Raw genomic sequence first — 18,290 nt, 5'->3', positions numbered from 1 at the left:
GCATGAAAGTGAAAAGTGAAAGTGAAGTCGCTCAGTCGTGTCTGACTCTTATCGACCCCATGGACTGCAGCCTACCAGGCTCCTCCGTCCATGGGATTTTCCAGGCAAGAGTACTGGAGTGGGTTGCCATTGCCTTCTTCAATGCATGAAAGTGAAAAGTGAAAGTGAAGTCGCTCAGTCGTGTCTGACTCTTAGCGACCCCATGGACTGCAGCCTACCAGGCTCCTCTGTCCATGGGATTTTCCAGGCAAGAGTACTGGAGTGGGTTGCCATTGCCTTCTCCGCATCCTTTAGCTACTGACGTGTAATGCCCTCTGTATTATAAACCACGTTCCCATGAGGTAGTCTTCATTTCAACCTCACAACCTCCACAACCTTGCTTATTATTATTATTTTCTATTGGGGATGCTTTCCTTTAAAAAGGCTCTTCTCCTGGCTACATCTCTCTCGTTCTTCAGATCGCAGCTCAAACGTCATTCTTTCATATATAGATTATGTCTAAATGTATGTCCCATCTCAGTGACCCCGTAACTCCAAAAGTAATGGAAAGACGGCAGTGGACAGGAACTTCTGGTTAGTTGTTGCCAGGCGGTTGCCAGGGAGCCTGTAGAGGAGGCCGCGGAGGGGAGGAGCGTCCAGAGTTCCAATGACGGAATCCAGCGGGCGCCTGAGTCGCCCCTGAGTGCGTCAGCACGCGCGGTCGGCCGGGGGCGGGGCCAGGTCTGAGTCACGTGGCTTGGTTGCCTACGCGCTGCTGGGCCGTGGGAAGATGGCGGACGGAAAGGGAGACGCCGCCGCCACCGCCGGGGCTGGGGCTGAGGCTCCGGTGGGAGCCGGAGCCGGAGACGGAACCGAGACTGAGTCCATGGCTCGGGGCCATAGTCCCGCATCTCCGGCGCCGGTAGCCTCCGGATTGCGACCCTGTCTGTGGCAGCTGGAGACAGAACTGAGGGAGCAGGAGGTGTCGGAGGTCTCATCTTTGAACTACTGTCGGAGCTTCTGCCAGGTGAGGGGCGGACTGGCTGGCTGAGGGCGGCGGGGCGGGGAGACCAGGGGAAGAGGCCCCGGATCCGTTGCTGCTGCCGGGGCTGGACTGAAAGGCGCCACCTCTGTGTCTTGCCGCGCCCCCGGGGCCGGGAAGGCCCAGTTCGAAAGCCCAACCGCTGGCCCCCCTCCGCCAAGTGCCCGACTTTGGCCACCGCCAGGGAGGGTAGCGCTGGGTCAGACTGAGAGCTGGGAGGGCGCCGGCGGCTCCCTAGAAGGGCCGTGCCCTGTCGTCGTTGCCTGTCCCCCAGCCGGGTGGTTGGAGCGCCATTGCCTCTTGAAAGATTGATTGCTCCTTTCTGCCAGGAGATCCTTTTTTGAGTGCAGATGTCCAAATTGGAATGCCTGGATTTTCCTAAATAATTCGGAGATATATGTTGGGGCCAGAGACTTATCTTTGGAGTCAATGTCTTTTGGGCCCCTCAAAGGTATGACAGTTGGCTTTGAAAGGCGTCTAGGGCTTTCTGTTTAGGGATGGTGGAGCTGGTTGGTTGTTTGGTTTTGGCTGCCTTGGGGGGAGGGTATTAAAGCTGTTCTTTCGCCTTTTCTATGTTCTTTGGAGAATTGTGCTGCCAGAAATGAGGCTCTTAATCCTTGCAATGGTTATTCGGGTCTTTGAGTAGAAGAGGATTGGGAAAGATGTGGAGTGTGGTCTGTTTTGGCAGTTCTATGACCATTTCTGTGCCATAGTGGGTCCTAACCTATGATTATATATTTCTTGGTATGCTGAGTTTTCTTTCCATGATCACGTCGCGATTTTTCTTTGTAAATTTGAAGATGTACCATGATTATTTCTTCCTCTGCTTGTTCTAATCAGGTTTTGGAAGCACCCCTCTGCTTCTCACCTGGTGCACCTTAAAGAATGCAAAATAATCGTAGTGTGTTGGCACTTGGGCTCTTAATGAGTAGTTGGGCGTGCAGAATAAATTGCGGTGTGCCAAAGTTATTATTTTGAGCGACAATTTGCTCTGTTGGTCCGGAGGAGAATCAACAATTGACTTGATTGATTGCTTTTCTCCCTCCTCTCTGCTGAGCCAGAAGCGCTTCTCCTCTTGAATATATTTTGTCCTTGCCAATGAATCTTTTCCATGCATTGTATCACTCGTTTGTCTACAACCTGCAGCCTTTACCCTGAACTGTGAAGTACTAAGGTGTCCTCTGCATTTTCACTCTCAATGAACATTCTTACTATACAGATTTACAAACTTTTACTGACTCCATAGAATGGTGCCAAACACTTTGCCAAGTGCTGAGGAAACATGAATCAGACAGCATTTACCCTTGATGAGTTTACCATTTGGAGGAGGTAGTAGAAATAACAGTATTGCTGATGTAGTTTTGGTGATGATGGAAGAGGATACCTTGTACAAAGGGGGGCGGGGCTCATGGGACATCTTTTGGGAAGACAGTCTACTAGTAAAAATAAACGTAAAGGTTAACTGCAGACTGTAATACATATCAATACGTAGAAGTAACTGGGAGAGGCCAATTTAAATGGAGTGGCCTGAGAAGGCCCTGTGCCTGAAGGGTTGAAAATGAGTCTTGTTAAGTATCGGAAAAGGAGGTGGCATTGTAGTGTTAATGGTGAAGAGAAGGAAAACAGTGCTTTGGGAGAAGAGGGAACTAATTGGACCAGGATTAGTGAGGAGGAGAGCAGAAGAACTGTTGGTTTGGGATAAGCCTTCTAAGCTTTCGTAGTCTTCTTGGAAGGATAGCAGGAATGGATATAACCAATCAAATTGAAGCTTGTCAGAGAATAACACACACACACACACACACACACACACACACACACACACAGAGGAATGGATATAACCAATCAAATTGAAGCTTGTCAGAGAATAATACACACACACACACACACATTGCTTTAAGTCTAGTACTGGCAGATTTGATTTTGACTGATTTTTTAATGTATTGTCTTTGCAACACTTAAGATGCGAGGGCACAGAAGAATTTTTAAAAGAAAATATTTTTGTAATTTTTTTTTAGTGAATTTTTTTTTTGGTCTGAAATTTTCTTGAAACAGTGTTTTACACTAATAAAGTAAAAGTATCAGTGACAATATGTAGTAATAGAAAGCACATTGGATTGGGAGTTATTTGGGTCTTAATTGTGACTCTACTGCTTACTTGCTCTAGCTAATAACCTTGGGCAAAATGTGACTGTGAGATTATGTTTTGTTTTCTGACCTTTATCTGCTTGTAATGCTTTATACAAATAGAGCAGAAAGTTTATTTTCAATTCTTCACAATATTTGTCACATTATTTTGGCACATTTTTTCCCATAGCCCAGTCAGCTTAGGGTGTCCTTTCTTATCAGATACAGAATTTTTTTTTAATTTTATGATGAAGTAGGATCATTTCACCATCCAAATTTGGTTGAATAGCTTTTGGTTTCACATTGGAAAGGCAGAGTCAGATTTTTTTCACCTACTGACTGTGTGTGTGCCTGACATTGCACTTAGTGCTGGGAATAGGGACCTGTCCTGCAGGGAGTACCTAATGAATGTGTAAAGAGAAGTAGTGATGTTAGATTATCATAAAGGCCTCATCTGTGCTCTCGGGGATGCTTAACTGCCACAAAAGGTATTTCTATCATGTGTTTAAGTTAGAGATATTGTCTTAGGGACTTAGAGTGCCCAAAGTAGAACCTGCAACAGGCTGGGACCATATTCCCTCTAGCTTTTGCAGCACTTAAAAGAAATGGCTCTGTCTTTGGAATTGCACCAAATCAAGAAATAAACTAGCATATGAAAGGATAGAGAAGCTTGTTTCATTCTGGGCATGTTTTCAATTTTCAGAAGTTTGTAAAGATGATCAAAATGAAACTTCATAAGTAATAGTTACTAAGAAAATGATTTTTAGATGAAGTCGTAGTCAGTGAAAATTTGTATTCAGTGACAGTTGGATGTGGATTTTTCTTTCCCCTTTCCTTCAGTTCCTTTTCTAAAAACATTGTCTGCCAGACATTGTGGATAAAATTAACTCTAGAAAACAGTCTTTCTTTGTTCTGCTGAAAAATTGATGATATCCTCTCAGGTTCTTACTATGTTTTGGGAACCCAGATTCCTGAAGTTTTCCAACTGGTTGGTGTATTTGTAACACAGATTTTGAAGACTTTTACAGTAGACTTCATTTACCAAATTGACATTATTGAGTGAATGATTATACTTTGAGAGTATTGGGCAGTATACTGCCCAATATATATCAATCAAAGTATATTGATTATACTTTGAGAGTAGCTTTATGAGTAATCCTTGTTTATGAGACACTACCAGTTTTGGACTAACAGTGACTTTGTAGATTTTTAAATGTTAACTCGGTGAGTATTGAATATATTTCAGTTTTCCCTAGATTAGTGATTGGGTCCAAAGGCCTAAGTCAGATTGCCATTCTATAACATCTTTACCATTTAAACTAGCTGTGTGACCTTGGGTCATGTTAATTTTCTTTAAACCGAAGTTTCTCATTTGCAAATGTAATAATAGTACTTACTGTTCTCTATGTAAATACATTGTTGTGTGGACTAGATAAAACAATCTCTATAAAAAGCCAATGGCTCTAAAACTGAGTTATCCGGATTTCTTGGGATGAGAAGTCTTAACAGCCTTGCCCCCAGCTTACTTTTCAGCTCTTAAGTAGCCAGTCCCACCACCCCAGTTCTACTCTTACTCAGAATTACTGTACTTGGATGCCATGGACCAAGTATGGGAGCTCAGTTACTCTGTGACTGAAATTGTGCCTACAAGTTTTTAGGTGCATTATTTTGGAAAGATGATCTTAATTGTCATTGGATTCATCAGATCCAAAACACACCTTAGGCCTTCAGTAAGTATTTCCCAGGTGACTGATCCACAAAGGATGGCATTACTACTTTAACAAGAACTCAGCTCATCAAGCATTTTTAGGTCTTTCCCTTTCTTTGTGCTGTGAAAAGTGAAAGTGACAGTCCCTTGGTCCTTTCCAACTCTTTGTGACCCCATGGACTGTACAGTCCATGGAATTCTCCAGGCCAGAATACTGGAGTGCTTAGCCTTTCCCTTTATCAGCTGAACCACAGGGGAAGCCTAAAAATACTGGAATGGGTAGCCTATCCCTTCCCGTTGGATCTTCCCGACCCAGGAATCGAACCAGGGTCTCCTGCATTGCAGGCGGTTCTTTACCAACCAAGCTATCAGGGAAGCCCCCTCATCGTGCTGTTCTATCCTTTCTCACATTTTCTGCATGGCTGACTTTCCTTCTCTAGGGCCCTGTGCAAATGTCACCTTATCTGTGACGCTTTCTTTGATTTTAATAGATTTCCTTTTAGTTGTTTGCTTTCTTTTGACACTTTGCATATACCTGTTGTTCAGTCGCTCAGTTGTGTCCAACTTTTTGCAACCCTGCGGACTGCAGCACACCAGGCTTCCCTGTCCTTCACCATCTTCCAGAGCTTGCTCAAACTCAGGTCCATTGAGTCAGTGATGCCATCCAACCATCTAGTCCTCTGTCGTCCCCTTCTCCTCCTCTCTTCTATCTTTCCCAGCATCCAGGTCTTTTCTAATGAGTGGGCCCTTTGCATCAGGTGGCCAAAGTATTGGAGCTGCAGCTTCAGCATCAGTCCTTCCAATGAATATTCAGGGTTGATTTCCTTTAGGATGGACTGGTTTGACCTCCTTGCTGTCCAAGGGACTCTCGAGTCTTCCCCAACACCACAGTTTGAAAGCATCAGTTGTGCGCTGAGCCTTCTTTATGGTCCAGCTCTCACATCCATACATGACCACTGGAAAAACCATAGCTTTGACTAGACAGACTTTTGTCGGCAAAGTAATGTCTCTGCTTTTTAATATGCTATCTAGGTTCGTCATAGCTTTCCTTCCAAGGAGCAAGTGTCTTTTTATTTCGTGGCTGCAGTCACCATCTGCAGTGATTTTTGGAGCCCAAGAAAATAAAGTCTGTCACTGTTTCCTTTGTTTCCCCATCTATTTGCCATGAAGTGATTGGACCAGATGCCATATTCTTAGTTCTTTGAATGTTGAGTTTTAAGCCAGCTTTTCCACTCTCTTCTTTTACCTTCGTCAATAAGCTCTTTAATTCCTCTTTACTTTCTGCTGTAAGGGTGGTGTCATCAGCATATCTGAGGTTATTGATATTTCTCCCAGCAATCTTGATTCTGGGAGATTGCATATACCTGTTTGGTTTTAACTCTTTTTCTTGCTGTCATGGTCTTAGTTCAGGCTTCATAATGTCCTTTTACATCTCTTCACTAATCTTCCTTGCCTTCCAAGTGACCTTACCTACAGTCCATTTTGGTGTTCCTTCTAAATTATAAACATGATCTTGTTGGTCACTGTATTCACTAAAATTCTTCCTTTTTTTTTTTTTTTTTTGCCCCAAAGCCAAGATAAAATTCACACTTATTAACCTGGCAAGGAAAGCTTTTTAGGGTCTGGACTGTTCCACCCCTTACACCCAACTCTCTCTCTCTCTTTTTTTGTCTATCTTCACCTCAGTGTTCATTTCTAAGTCTGCTTGATTAATCCTAGGGTCCTCCCTTAACTCATCTGCTTATCTATCCTTGAATACCTGGCTCAAGTAATAAGCTTTTTCAAACATTTTCTGATTTCATTAGATAGAATGAGGTGACTGTTCCCCTTAGAATATGTACTCCAGTAGCATCTTGTACATCAGCATGGTACCTGAATTTTTTTTTCCATGTTTATTTCTTGTATTGACTAGTAAGCCAATAAGTCTTTGTTTTATTCTTGGTACCTAGAAATTAATACAATGCCTGGCCCACAGAACTAATTTGTTGAATAAATTTTGTAGGAACACCTAATGTAAAATCTGGTATGTTAAAAGGCAGATTTACCACAGGAAATTACTGTGAAGAAACAGGATAGGCGATTTTAGAGACATTACTTGTCAATTTGGCTTACATGCATGTTAAGGTACAGATTTACATGTGTGAAATGAGGGCTAGAGTTGATGGAGGGGGCAAATAGGAGACATGATGTAGTATTGAGTAAGATGCTAGGGCTTCCCAGATGGCTCAGTGGTAAAGTATATGCCTGCCAATGCAGGAGACTCAGGAGACTCGGGTTCAATCCCTGGGTTAGGAAGATCCCCTGGAGTATGAAACGGCAGCCCATTCCAGTATTCTTGCCTGGAAAATCCCATGGACAGAGGAGCTTGGCGGGCTGCGGTCCATGGGGTCGCAAAGAGTCAGACAGGACTGAGCACACATGACTTGGAGATGCTGAGATAGCAAGGATCAGTCTTCCAAACTCCTTGAGGTTGGTGGCCATGAAGACTCTTGAGCAATATCTTTTTATTTTCGCTTCTTTCAATTATTTAAAGGATTTTTATTAAATGCATTAGCTTTTCTTCTTGTGCTGGCTTCTCTTGGGAGATATCTATATAGGAACTAGAGAACAGTTAGTTATAATCAGAAAAGCTAGTTTTTTAGTGCATGTAACCAAAACATTATTGTAAATGTGATCTGTGAAGCAGTGGGAGCTTTGGGTGCTGTCGTTTACTGAGGTATCACCTAGTCTCTTATACTGTGGCCTCTAGTGACTTCTGTGCCTACCAGTGGATCATGCTTTCCTGAACCACGTTAGTAAAAAATCTAAACAGAAAACATCACTTATTTCAAGACTGCAAAGGCATTCGCAGACCAAAAAATATTTGTTTTCATTCTGTTCTAGACGCCTGTCGCCTGTCCCAGAGGTCTCCCTTGACTGTCTTATCTGAAGTAGCTCATCCCCATCCTCTTTTGACTCCCTAACACTCCTTTATAGTTCTTTGAGTCACTGACTCCTGTCTGATACGTCTCTTTGTCTGTATGCCCACTTGGACTGTAAGCAGCAGGAGGGTGTTGATTGTTTTGTTTACCCTACCTATATTAGTCCCTGGCCTTTAGTAGCTACTCAGTCAGTATTTGTTGATCCTTTGTCTCCTTCCTTCCATAAATCCTTGACTAGACTTCTTGAGAGTAACAAGTGAGTTTTAACCTATCTTAATCAAGAAATAAGAACTTTTTTTGTCAAGAAGGTCATGCTGCTTCCAGTAGGGATCAGGTCTTACTGTTCTTGTATTTTGATTAACTAAAAGTAGAATCTCGTTTTAATTTTGTTTACATTTTCTAAGAACTTCCCCTGGTTTCTTATATTCCACAAACATTTAAAGTAATGAATTTTTCAGCAAGGTTTATTTAGATTGAAGTATTTATTTTGGATATGATTGACACCATATTAGAAAACCCAAACATAGATTGCAAGTTGATATAAAAAAGTAGATTCCTGAAACTTTCATTGCTGACATAGGCCAACATGGAAACCATGTGAAAAAATAGATATTTAATTTGTTGAGCATCTTTTTGTGTGCCAGGCACTTGGGTAAGTGGTGGTATTTTCCTTTTACAGATAGAAAACTGAGACTCAGGGAAATTATGTAACTTTCCCAAGATCACACAGCTGTGGTGAAGTCTGACTCCAGAGCCTGTGCTGTTCTTTTTTAATCAGCATTTCCTAAATTATGCTTGCTCCATGAAATACATGTATTCATAAGTACTTCATGAAATAAGGATTCTGTGTTTATGTAAGTTGGGATGATGTTTGGAGAAATGCTTTTTTAAAAAATAGAAGACACACTGTGATGCCTAGAAAGACATTTAAGTTTAGTATAACATTTGCTAAGATAAGGCTGTCTATAAAACATTTTGCCATGTTCTAAACCTTGTATCAGCCCCCAAATCACATGTTTTGCTTTCATTCAGTTCAGTTCAGTCGCTCAGTCGTGTCCGACTTTGCGACCCCATGAATCACAGCATGCCAGGCCTCTTTCATTATAGTAAAGCAAATCACTATGGTGAAGAGTTGATTGCCTTATGTTTCTGCACACCACTGAGTTTTGATTCTTGGTTTCAGCCTAAACGACTGTGAGCTTTGTATAAAAAAAAATTTCCCTCCAAAGTTTTTGTAGTTTTTAGATTATACTTATTGTCCCCAAATGAACAATATTTTAATGTATTATAACTTTTTTGGAAATTGAGAATGAATTGCAGTTTATTCATCTAGGTTTTCCTGTATTTCTGCAGCACAGCTAGCTTGGAAACTATTAATACTGATGTATTTATCTGTTTCTCCTCACTTTTGTGCTATACTGATTTCTCAATGTGTTTTTTCGAGGCCTTTTCTTGTCCTTTTTTGGGGGGGATCTAGTAGCTGATTGTGCTGACATTTATTTGGTTTTAAAGTATTTTTACTCCCAAAGAGATAACCTGAGTGTGCCACATTAGCCAGAACAGTAATGCCTTTTAATATGGACACTTGTAAGAATTACTGCCAGGTATGATAGAATAAATGACTTAGCTTGGGAATTGTATTTTTATGATGAATGATTGTATAAAATAGGTGTATTTTAATTTGTGATTTCATTTTCTTTTTTCATGTATATGTATATTTATATGTTTAAGGTATATAAGATATCTTAAGGTAATAAAACTGAATACTTATTTTTTGTTTTTTTGTGACTCCAGACTGATGCATGCTCTTTCTAGAAGTTTAAGACAAGACATATAAATGCATAAAGCAGAAAGTGAAAGTACCATGCAGTCTCACTGTTTAACTCATAAACACATTCTAATTGTAAAAAAGTAGAATAATGTAAAAGAAAAGAAAGTAAAGATGAAAGCTATCACAAACCTCTATATCTCAGTGCTACATTTTCTTTAGATAACATTTTGGGAATTAAAAGTTACAATACACTAAAATATTTTTCATTTTCATCATTCATTCATATACTTACAGAATTTTTTTGTATGATATGTACTGTCTTTAAAAAATAGTGTCCAAAAAAAAAAGTGTCAAGTTTATATACTAAAACTTGCTTATTTCATTTAATGTAGATATCTTTTCATGTGGAAGACATGCATATTGACTATATTAAAAAAATAACTTCTTGGTATTCCATTGAAAACTGCATCAATTTTAAATTGTGCAGGTAGCAAAACCGTCAACACTTAAAAAAAAATTATTCATTTGACTGTGCTGAGTCGTAGTTGTGACATCTTGATATCTTTAGTTGTAGCATGTGGGATCTAGTTCTCTGACCAGGGATCGGACCCAGACCCCCTGCATTGGAACGTGGAGTCTTAGCCACAGGACCATCAGGGAAGTCCCAATACTCTTAATTGAAAAAATTTTTTTAACTATAAAAGCAATGCTCATGGCAGAGTATATAAAGTTACAGAAAAGTTTAAGGGAAAAGTAAAAGCCCTCTTCTGCCTTCAGTTCCTCCAGTCACTTGGCAGAGAAGTTAACAGTGTCTCGTGTATTTTCAAAAATGAAAATATACACTCTTGCGAAATTTGCATTTTAATTTACTATATTGAGGACAATTTTCTGTATCAGGACAATTTTCTCTATCAGTACCCCACAATTAAGTCATTTGTGTTCTTTTTTGTTGTTATCACAAATAATATTGAAGTGAATAACCTTAAACATTAAGCACCAGTTATTTAAATCCATATCAGGAATTTCTGGAATTGAAATTACAATACTGGACTAAAGAGAATGTTTTTTAGAATTTTGATAGATACTGGCCTTGCCATTTCTGATACTACTGAACTTATTAATACTTGCCCATCTGGTTGTGGCAGATAATTGCTATTACACTATTAAGTTAACAACATTTGTGTATTTTTTCATGTGTATTAGGTATTTACTTTTTCCCCCTGTGAGATTTGTCTTTACTTTTTAAACATGCCTCTATTTGAAAATGTTATTAGTTAAAAGTCATTAAAATTTGATTGTGTCTAATTATTCAGTGTGACCTTGTAACCTTAGGATTCCATGCTGTTTGAGATTCTCAAGAAGCAGAACATACTGTAGAGTTAGTTGTGGCCTAACCTGAGGCCGTTGCAATGTATGATACAATTTAGTGATTTTTGTGAGAGATTTGTCAGTGTACTCATTTCCAACAAACATTTATTGATCATTTCTATTTGGGGGAGATTTGGGAATCTTTAGAAAGACTAATTCATAGCTGAATCAATGGAAAGACCCTCGTGCTTTTCATTAGCTAACTTTTTTTCTGTGTTGTTATCTTTATACATTTTCAAATAAAGTTCCACTGAATGGATGTATTACCTTGAGCCAAATCAGTTTGTTATGGGGCTTCAAATTGCTACTTAAATGAGATGACCTTTTAGATGTGATTCTCCTTCAAAAGTAAATAATTCTATTGGGAAACATTTGCTAAAGATTATTTTTCTAAGTCATCTCCAAACATTTGCCTTGTGCATCCTTATTGAAATAAATGAATATTAAAAATTTTAAAGCAATACCAATATATAAAGTACAAGCAAACACAGAAGTATAAAAAGGGTGAGGTTTTAAAAACTAATTTGAATAAAAGTTTCAATATTGAACTTCCGTGGTGGTGCTTATGTAAGAATGCACCTGCCAGGGCACGGGACACAGGTTTGATCCCTGATCTGGGAAGATTTCACATGCCGAGGAGCAAGTAAGCCTATGGACCACAACTGTTGAACCTAGATTCTAGAGCTTTCGAGCCACAACTGCTGATGCTGTGTGCCACAACTGCCAAAGGCCGCACACCTAGAGCCTGTACTCTGAAGCAGGAGAAGCCACCCCAGTGAGAAGTCCACATACCACAACAGAGACCAGCCCCTTGCTCGCTGCAACTAGAGAAAGCTCACATGCAGCAACGAAGACATAGTGCAACTAAACAAAAGGTTCCGTATTATATTTCTGCCCCTTGATGGGTTATCATTTATCCCTCTAGGGTAGATGGCCGTCCCAGTGGAAGCTACTCGACTAATTTGAGCTGAAATTGTTTACATTCGTTGTTATGCTCACTATCCTTATTTGGCTCTTCCTTCATAGTGAAATCTTGATTCTGATGTTTAAAGGACTTGGTTAATGAGAATGTTAAACCTAAGACAGATTATCCCATGAAGTTCTAAAAGTAAGTATGGGTAAAACATCATGTTTGGTCAGTCATGTTTTATCGTCTAATGAAATGGAGAACATACACAGGAACGTACATTTGAAGTTAAGAGGTTTCATTTTAAATCCTCATTCCGATCCTTTCGTGACCTTAACCTTTGCTGTGCCTCTGTATTCCTGTCTATAAAATAGGGAGTAATTAAAAAGTCCCTGATGCTGGGAAAGATTGAGGGCCGTCATATCCCTACATAATTACTGGAAAAACTATAGCTTTGACTATACAGACCTTTGTCTGCAAAGTGATGCCTCTGCTTTTGAATATACTGTCTAGGTTTGTCATAGCTTTTCTTCCAAGGAGCAGGCGTCTTTTAATTTCATGGCTGAAGTCACCATCCACAGTGATTTTGGGGCCAAGAAAATAAAATCTGACACTGTTTCCACTTTTTCCTCATCTGTTTGCCATGAAGTGATGCAGTGAGAATTTGAAATTAAATTTCCTTAGTTTGAATTTGTTTTGGTATATAGGCATATTAATCAAAGATATGTATCTGAAAAACTGTCTTAATCAAACTTCAAAAATAAGTTGTCAGTTATATTTAAAATGAGTAGCCAACAAGGACCCGCTGTATAGCACAGGGAATTCTGCTCAGTGTTATGTGGCAGCCTGGATAGGAGGGGAGTTGGAGGGAGAATGGGTACATCTATATGTATGGCTGAGTCTCTTTGGTGTCCACCTGAAACTATCACAACATTGCTAATCTGTGATACTCCAATATGCTGCTGCTGCTGCTGCTGCTAAGTCGCTTCAGTCGTGTCCAAGTCTGTGCAACCCCAAAGACGGCAGCCCACCAGGCTACCCCGTCCCTGGGATTCTCCAGGCAAGAACACTGGAGTGGGTTGCCATTTCCTTCTCCAATGCATGAAAGTGAAAAGTGAAAGTGAAGTCGCTCAGTCGTGTCCAACTCTTAGTGACCTCATGGACTGCAGCCTACCAGGCTCCTCTGTCCATGGGATTTTCCAGGCAAGAGTACTGGAGTGGGGTGCCATTGCCTTCTCCACTCCAATATAAAGTAAAATATTTTTTTAAAAATTGTAAAAAAAAATAAGTTAGATCTTTAATAACTTGGCAAAGAATCAAAAAGCAAATCATTGTAAAATACCTGCTACGTTCTATTCAGGGTTCTGGTCTACAGTGAGCTTATTGTCTAGTGGAGAAGATAAATATTAAACATTTTTTCCTATTGCATTTGCTTATTGTTACAGTAGACCAGTAGTCAGTGTTTGATGGTCATATGTATTTATCCACCTTCCAACTAGTTTGTCCTTAGGTAACAGGAAAGTAAGTAAAACAATTTCCTTGCCTAACTATTATGCAATAATTTAAAACATAAATGTTTTGAGTAAACAGCATTATCTCGCCTTCCAGTTGGTGTAGACCATAGAAATGAATTTCCATGCCACTTTTCTATAATCATCTTCATTGCCAAACAAAATTTGAAGCAAGTGTATGAGAAGAGAAAAAAACCCACTAATTTAAGGGAAAGCAGGAATGCCAGAAATCCATCTTGAAATGGATGAGGGCTTTTTTATTTTAGGTTTGAAAATGCCAAAAAAACAAGTACCCCTTGAACATCCCAGAGCTATAAAATATTTGAGCTCAGGAGATTATTACAAAGAATCAGAAAGCTTTTGTTTATGTATATAAGGCGTATGTACCAAGACATACCAAATTGTATTTATCAGGGTTATTTGGCCATAGAGAGTAGGAATAGAGTTAGGTGGAACACAGGAGTGATCTTTTACTTCTTTATGGCATAGAGAACTTTAAAGTAGTAGGATTATGTGTGAATTTTCCTTTTTGGTGTATTTCAGGGTTTTTTTTTTCAAATTTAAACAGGCAAAAAGGGATACTCTTTCTATCCCCTTCTGATATCTATGTCAGAAGCTTTCTCTATCTCCTTTGTACTTTAATAAAACTTAAAAAAAAAAAAAAAAAAAACAGGCAAAAAGATAGTGCTGTATGTATTGATTTGAAAGGTTATCCAGGATCTGTTGTTTTTTATAAAAAATGTTAGAAAACTATAATATACTATTTTATAAAGCAGTGATAAATGGAAAAAGTTTGAAACACAGTTACTAAAGTGTTATCATTTGTTGCATTTCAGTGAAGAATAAGTGGAACATTCCCTTTGTATTTCTTGTGTTTTTGTATGGTTTGTACTTACGCCACCCTTTTAAATTAATTTTCATTTTATCATATGTTGTTTCAGTACTTGTCTTTGCTTTTTTCCCTTGTTAGATCCTGTTTTCTGGCCCTCATGCCTTTGACTTGCTATACTCCCCTATTTGGGGGGTGAGTTACTCTCCAGTAGTTCCTGAGGAGGTTTCCCCTCTCTTTTGGGTTAGTTAAGCTGGGTATAGGAATCTAGGTTGAAAATCAGTTTTGCGCAAAATTTTGAAGGATATGCTACTTTCCAAAACAAGTATTTCCAGCGTACAAGTAGTAAAGTGCATAATGCTAAAATAAACACAACCTCAGAAATAATTGAAGCTACCTGTGTATGCCGTGCCAGAGATTGTCTACCTCCCATCCTGGTTTTGTCATCCTGGTTTTGCTATTTAATGTTTCTCTGGCATCTCTTTACTTTGTGAATTTTAATATAATGTATAGTATTATTTCTTATGTTTTCCAGCTTTGCTTAAATGATGCACTATATAACACTAGTGGTAAAGAACTCACCTGCCAATGCAGGAGGTGTAAGAGATGTGGGTTTGGTCCCTGGATTGGGAAGATCCCCTGGAGGAGGGCATGGCAACCAACTAGTATTCTTGGCCTGGAGAATCCCATGGACAGAGGAACCTAGCAGGCTACAGTCCACAGGGTCACAAAGAGTCATACTGAAGTGACTTAGCACGAAGGCATGGACATGCATTCTTCTGAAGCTTTTTGAATACTAAGAGTTATATAGTTATATGTATACTTTTTGGTATATATAGTTTTGATAACATTCATTTTTTGATACATTCATGATGTAGTATTTCATTATGTAAACATATCACAGTTCATTCTTTTATTAATGGATTTGGAGGCATTTACATTAACTGCTGGGGTAGACATCTTTTCTTTGTATATTTATATATGGATGCAAGAATTTCTTTCAGGGTATATGCTTTTGAGTGTAATTCCTGGGTTCATACATAGGCCTATCTTCAACTATAATAAATACTTCCAAGTTATTCTCCACAGTACTTGTAGCAGTTTATGCAGTTATCAGTGTTTGAAAGTTACTATAGGCCTGTATTCTTGCTGATACTTGGTATAGTCAGACAGTTTAATTTTAGCCATTCTGGTGGGTGGACTGTGCTATATTATTGTGGGTTTTTGTTTTTCTCATGTGAAGAGTTGCTTATCTTTTTGGTTACATTTATTGCTATTCAGATTTCCTCTTTTGCGAGTTATCTTTTCCCATTTTCTGCTCATTTTTCATTTGGATTGTCTTTTTCTTAACAGGTTTTATGAAAATATATTCTAGACGTGAATTGTATGTTGGTCATTATGTCAGAATTATATTGTCTTCGGTTTATCTTTTCACTTTTTGTATTACCTTTATGTGCAGAATTTTTACATTTTATTGCAGTGAAAATAGTAAATCTGACAATTAAAATGTAAAACTTATTAAAAATTTTTTTAATGGTTTTGTACATTTTGTGGACCATTGTCTTTTCTTAAAAATAGCTTTACTGAGGTATAATTGATATACAGTAAACCTCTCATATTTAAAACTTGATAAGCTTTGGCATATTTTTATACCCATGAAACCACAGTCAAAATAATGAATATACCCATCACTCCTAGAACTTTCTTTCTACTCCCATTGTATTTCCTCTTTCTTACTTTCCTTCCATAATAACTTTCCATCCTCACTCAGTTACGCTGCTTTCTCTATAGATTAGATTATAGATTATATTCCATTTTTAGAATTTTACATAAAAAACCTATACAGTCTCTTTTTGTGTTTTTTCAGCCAGTATACTTATTTTGAAATTCTTTTATGTTGTATATATTAATAATTAATTCCTTTTATTGCTGAGTATTCTTTGTATGGCTTTATTATGATTTGTTTGTCCATTCACCTGTTGGCCATTCAGCTTGTTTCCAGTTTCTGGCTAATACAAACAAAGCTGTTATGAACATTCATGTGTAAGTCTTTGTGTGAACAAATGCTTTCTCTTTCTCTTGGGTAAATGAATGGCTGGGTCACGTGTCAGGTTTTTCAGAGTAGTATCGTTTTACATTCCTAACAACAATGTATGAGAGTTCTAGTTTTCCACTTCCTGATCAGCACATGGCGTAGCCAGTCTTTTTCTTATAGTTTTAGCCATCCTAAAATTAGTGGCAGCTCATTGTGGTTCTTATTTGTATTTCCCTAGTGACTTTTGTTGGGTGTCTTTTCACCTGCTTATTTACCAACCATATATCTTCTTTGGAAATGTATCTTTTCAACTCATTTGCCGACTTGAAAAAATTGGATTGTTTTCGTGTTGTTGAGTTTCGAGAGGAGTGTGTGTGTGTTTCTGGACCCAAGCCCTTTATTTAATATATTCTTGTTTTTTGCTTTTTTAAATGTTGTGGCTTAGATGGCAAAGGGTAGACAGATTGGAGGTGGTGATTTGTATCACGTTTAAGTTACACACATTCTGTCACTGGTTCACTTGGTATCTCTGGAGGGAACACCCTTGACTGATACAGATTCCACTGTGCTGAGGGTGGGCATGAAGAGAGCCTAAGGTGCTCACTACCAGCTCAGGGAGAGCAGATCATGACAAGGATGAACTGAGGCAAAACGACATAGTGTCAGCCACACGCTGTGGACAGAACTGTTGGTAAACTCACACAAGACACTATCAAGAACTTCAAGGGAAAACTGGGTGAGACATTAACAGGAAAGAGAAGGCCTACATTACTAGATGGCCCCAGGAGCAGCCAAGCCATGGCTTGTTGGCATGTATTTTCCTAGGCTGTGGCTTGTCTTTTTACTCTCTTAACAGTGTCTTTTGGAGAAGGCAATGGCACCCCACTCCAGTACTCTTGCCTGGAAAATCCCATGGACAGAGGAGCCTGGTAGGCTGCAGTCCATGGGGTCGTGAAGAGTCAGACACGACTGAACGACTTCAGTTTCACCTTTCATTTTCATGCATTAGAGAAGGAAATGGCAACCCACTCCAGTGTTCTTGCCTGAAGAATCCCAGAGACGGCGGAGCCTGGTGGGCTGCTGTCTATGGGGTCGCAGAGTCGGACGTGACTTAAGTGACTTAGCAGCAGCAGCAACAGTGTCTTTTGAAGAACACATGTTCTTAATTTTGACAAAGTTCAGTTTATCAACTTGTTCTTTTATTGATAGTTTTCATGTTATATCTGAGAATCTGCCTAAGAGCACAAAGATGTTCTGTGTTCTCTTCTGTGTTATTGTTTTAGGTTTTACATTTAGATCTATGATCCATTTGGAGTTACTTTTTGTATGTTGTGTGAGTGATGGATGGAAGTTCTTTTTTAAAAAGATAGGAGCATCTAAATGTCCCAGCAGCGTTTGTTGAAAAGACTGCTTTCCCACTGAATTGAGAAATCTCCTTTGCACTTGGCTGAAAATCAATTAGCCATATGTATGTAGGTCTATTTCAGGACTTTATTCTGTTCCATTGTTCTATTTGTATACCTTGATGCCATTACCACACTCTTGTGTTGCTTTTTTCAAACAGAAAATACAATATTGTGAAAGTATATTGCACACAGATAGGAAGTAGAATGGTGGTTGCCAGGGGGTGGAGGGAAGGGGGGATGGGGAGTTACTGTTTAATCGGATCAGTTTCAGTTTTGTAAGATGGAACAAGTTGTGTGGATGGATGTTGATGGTGGTAGCACAGCAGTGTAAATATACTTAATATCATAGAACTGTTTGCTTAAAAATGATTAAGATGGTAAATTTTGTTACGTGTGTTTTGCCATAGGTTTTTTGTTTGTTTGTTATGTTTTTACGCTATATTGCACATTGTCTGGTGCAAAATGAGTACTCAGTTATTTCAGTTGAATGTTTTAAAAAAAATCAAGACCCACTGTTAGCTGGCAAATAATGGAGGTAGAAGTTTGACTCCCCAACTGAAAGGCATTTTTATTTCACTGTTTTACATAGCTGCCTCAGAATTGTAATCTTCCCCAGTGATAAAGCTCAGATTTTAAAATTTCGTATTCAAGAAGTATCCTAGATCTCTTTAGTAGTAGTGACTTACTAA

The 18,290-nt window shown here is 39.0% G+C and overlaps 1 protein-coding gene across 1 annotated transcript in view; it reads left to right on the top strand.

The window, feature by feature from the left end:
* Positions 1–737: 737 nt before the first annotated feature.
* Positions 738–18,290, top strand: part of RLF (rearranged L-myc fusion) — a 79,731-nt gene continuing 62,178 nt past the window's right edge. The window contains exon 1 of the mRNA XM_027537685.1: positions 738–1,006. Within this exon, the coding sequence (XP_027393486.1) occupies positions 770–1,006 (237 nt within the window). The 5' untranslated portion in view covers positions 738–769. The remainder of the gene's footprint in view (positions 1,007–18,290) is intronic.

The sequence above is a fragment of the Bos indicus x Bos taurus genome, chromosome 3, assembly GCF_003369695.1.
Source record: "Bos indicus x Bos taurus breed Angus x Brahman F1 hybrid chromosome 3, Bos_hybrid_MaternalHap_v2.0, whole genome shotgun sequence".
NCBI lineage: Eukaryota > Metazoa > Chordata > Mammalia > Artiodactyla > Bovidae > Bos > Bos indicus x Bos taurus.
Note: the sequence above shows the minus strand (reverse complement) of the source record. Positions and strands in the feature narration are given on the sequence as shown.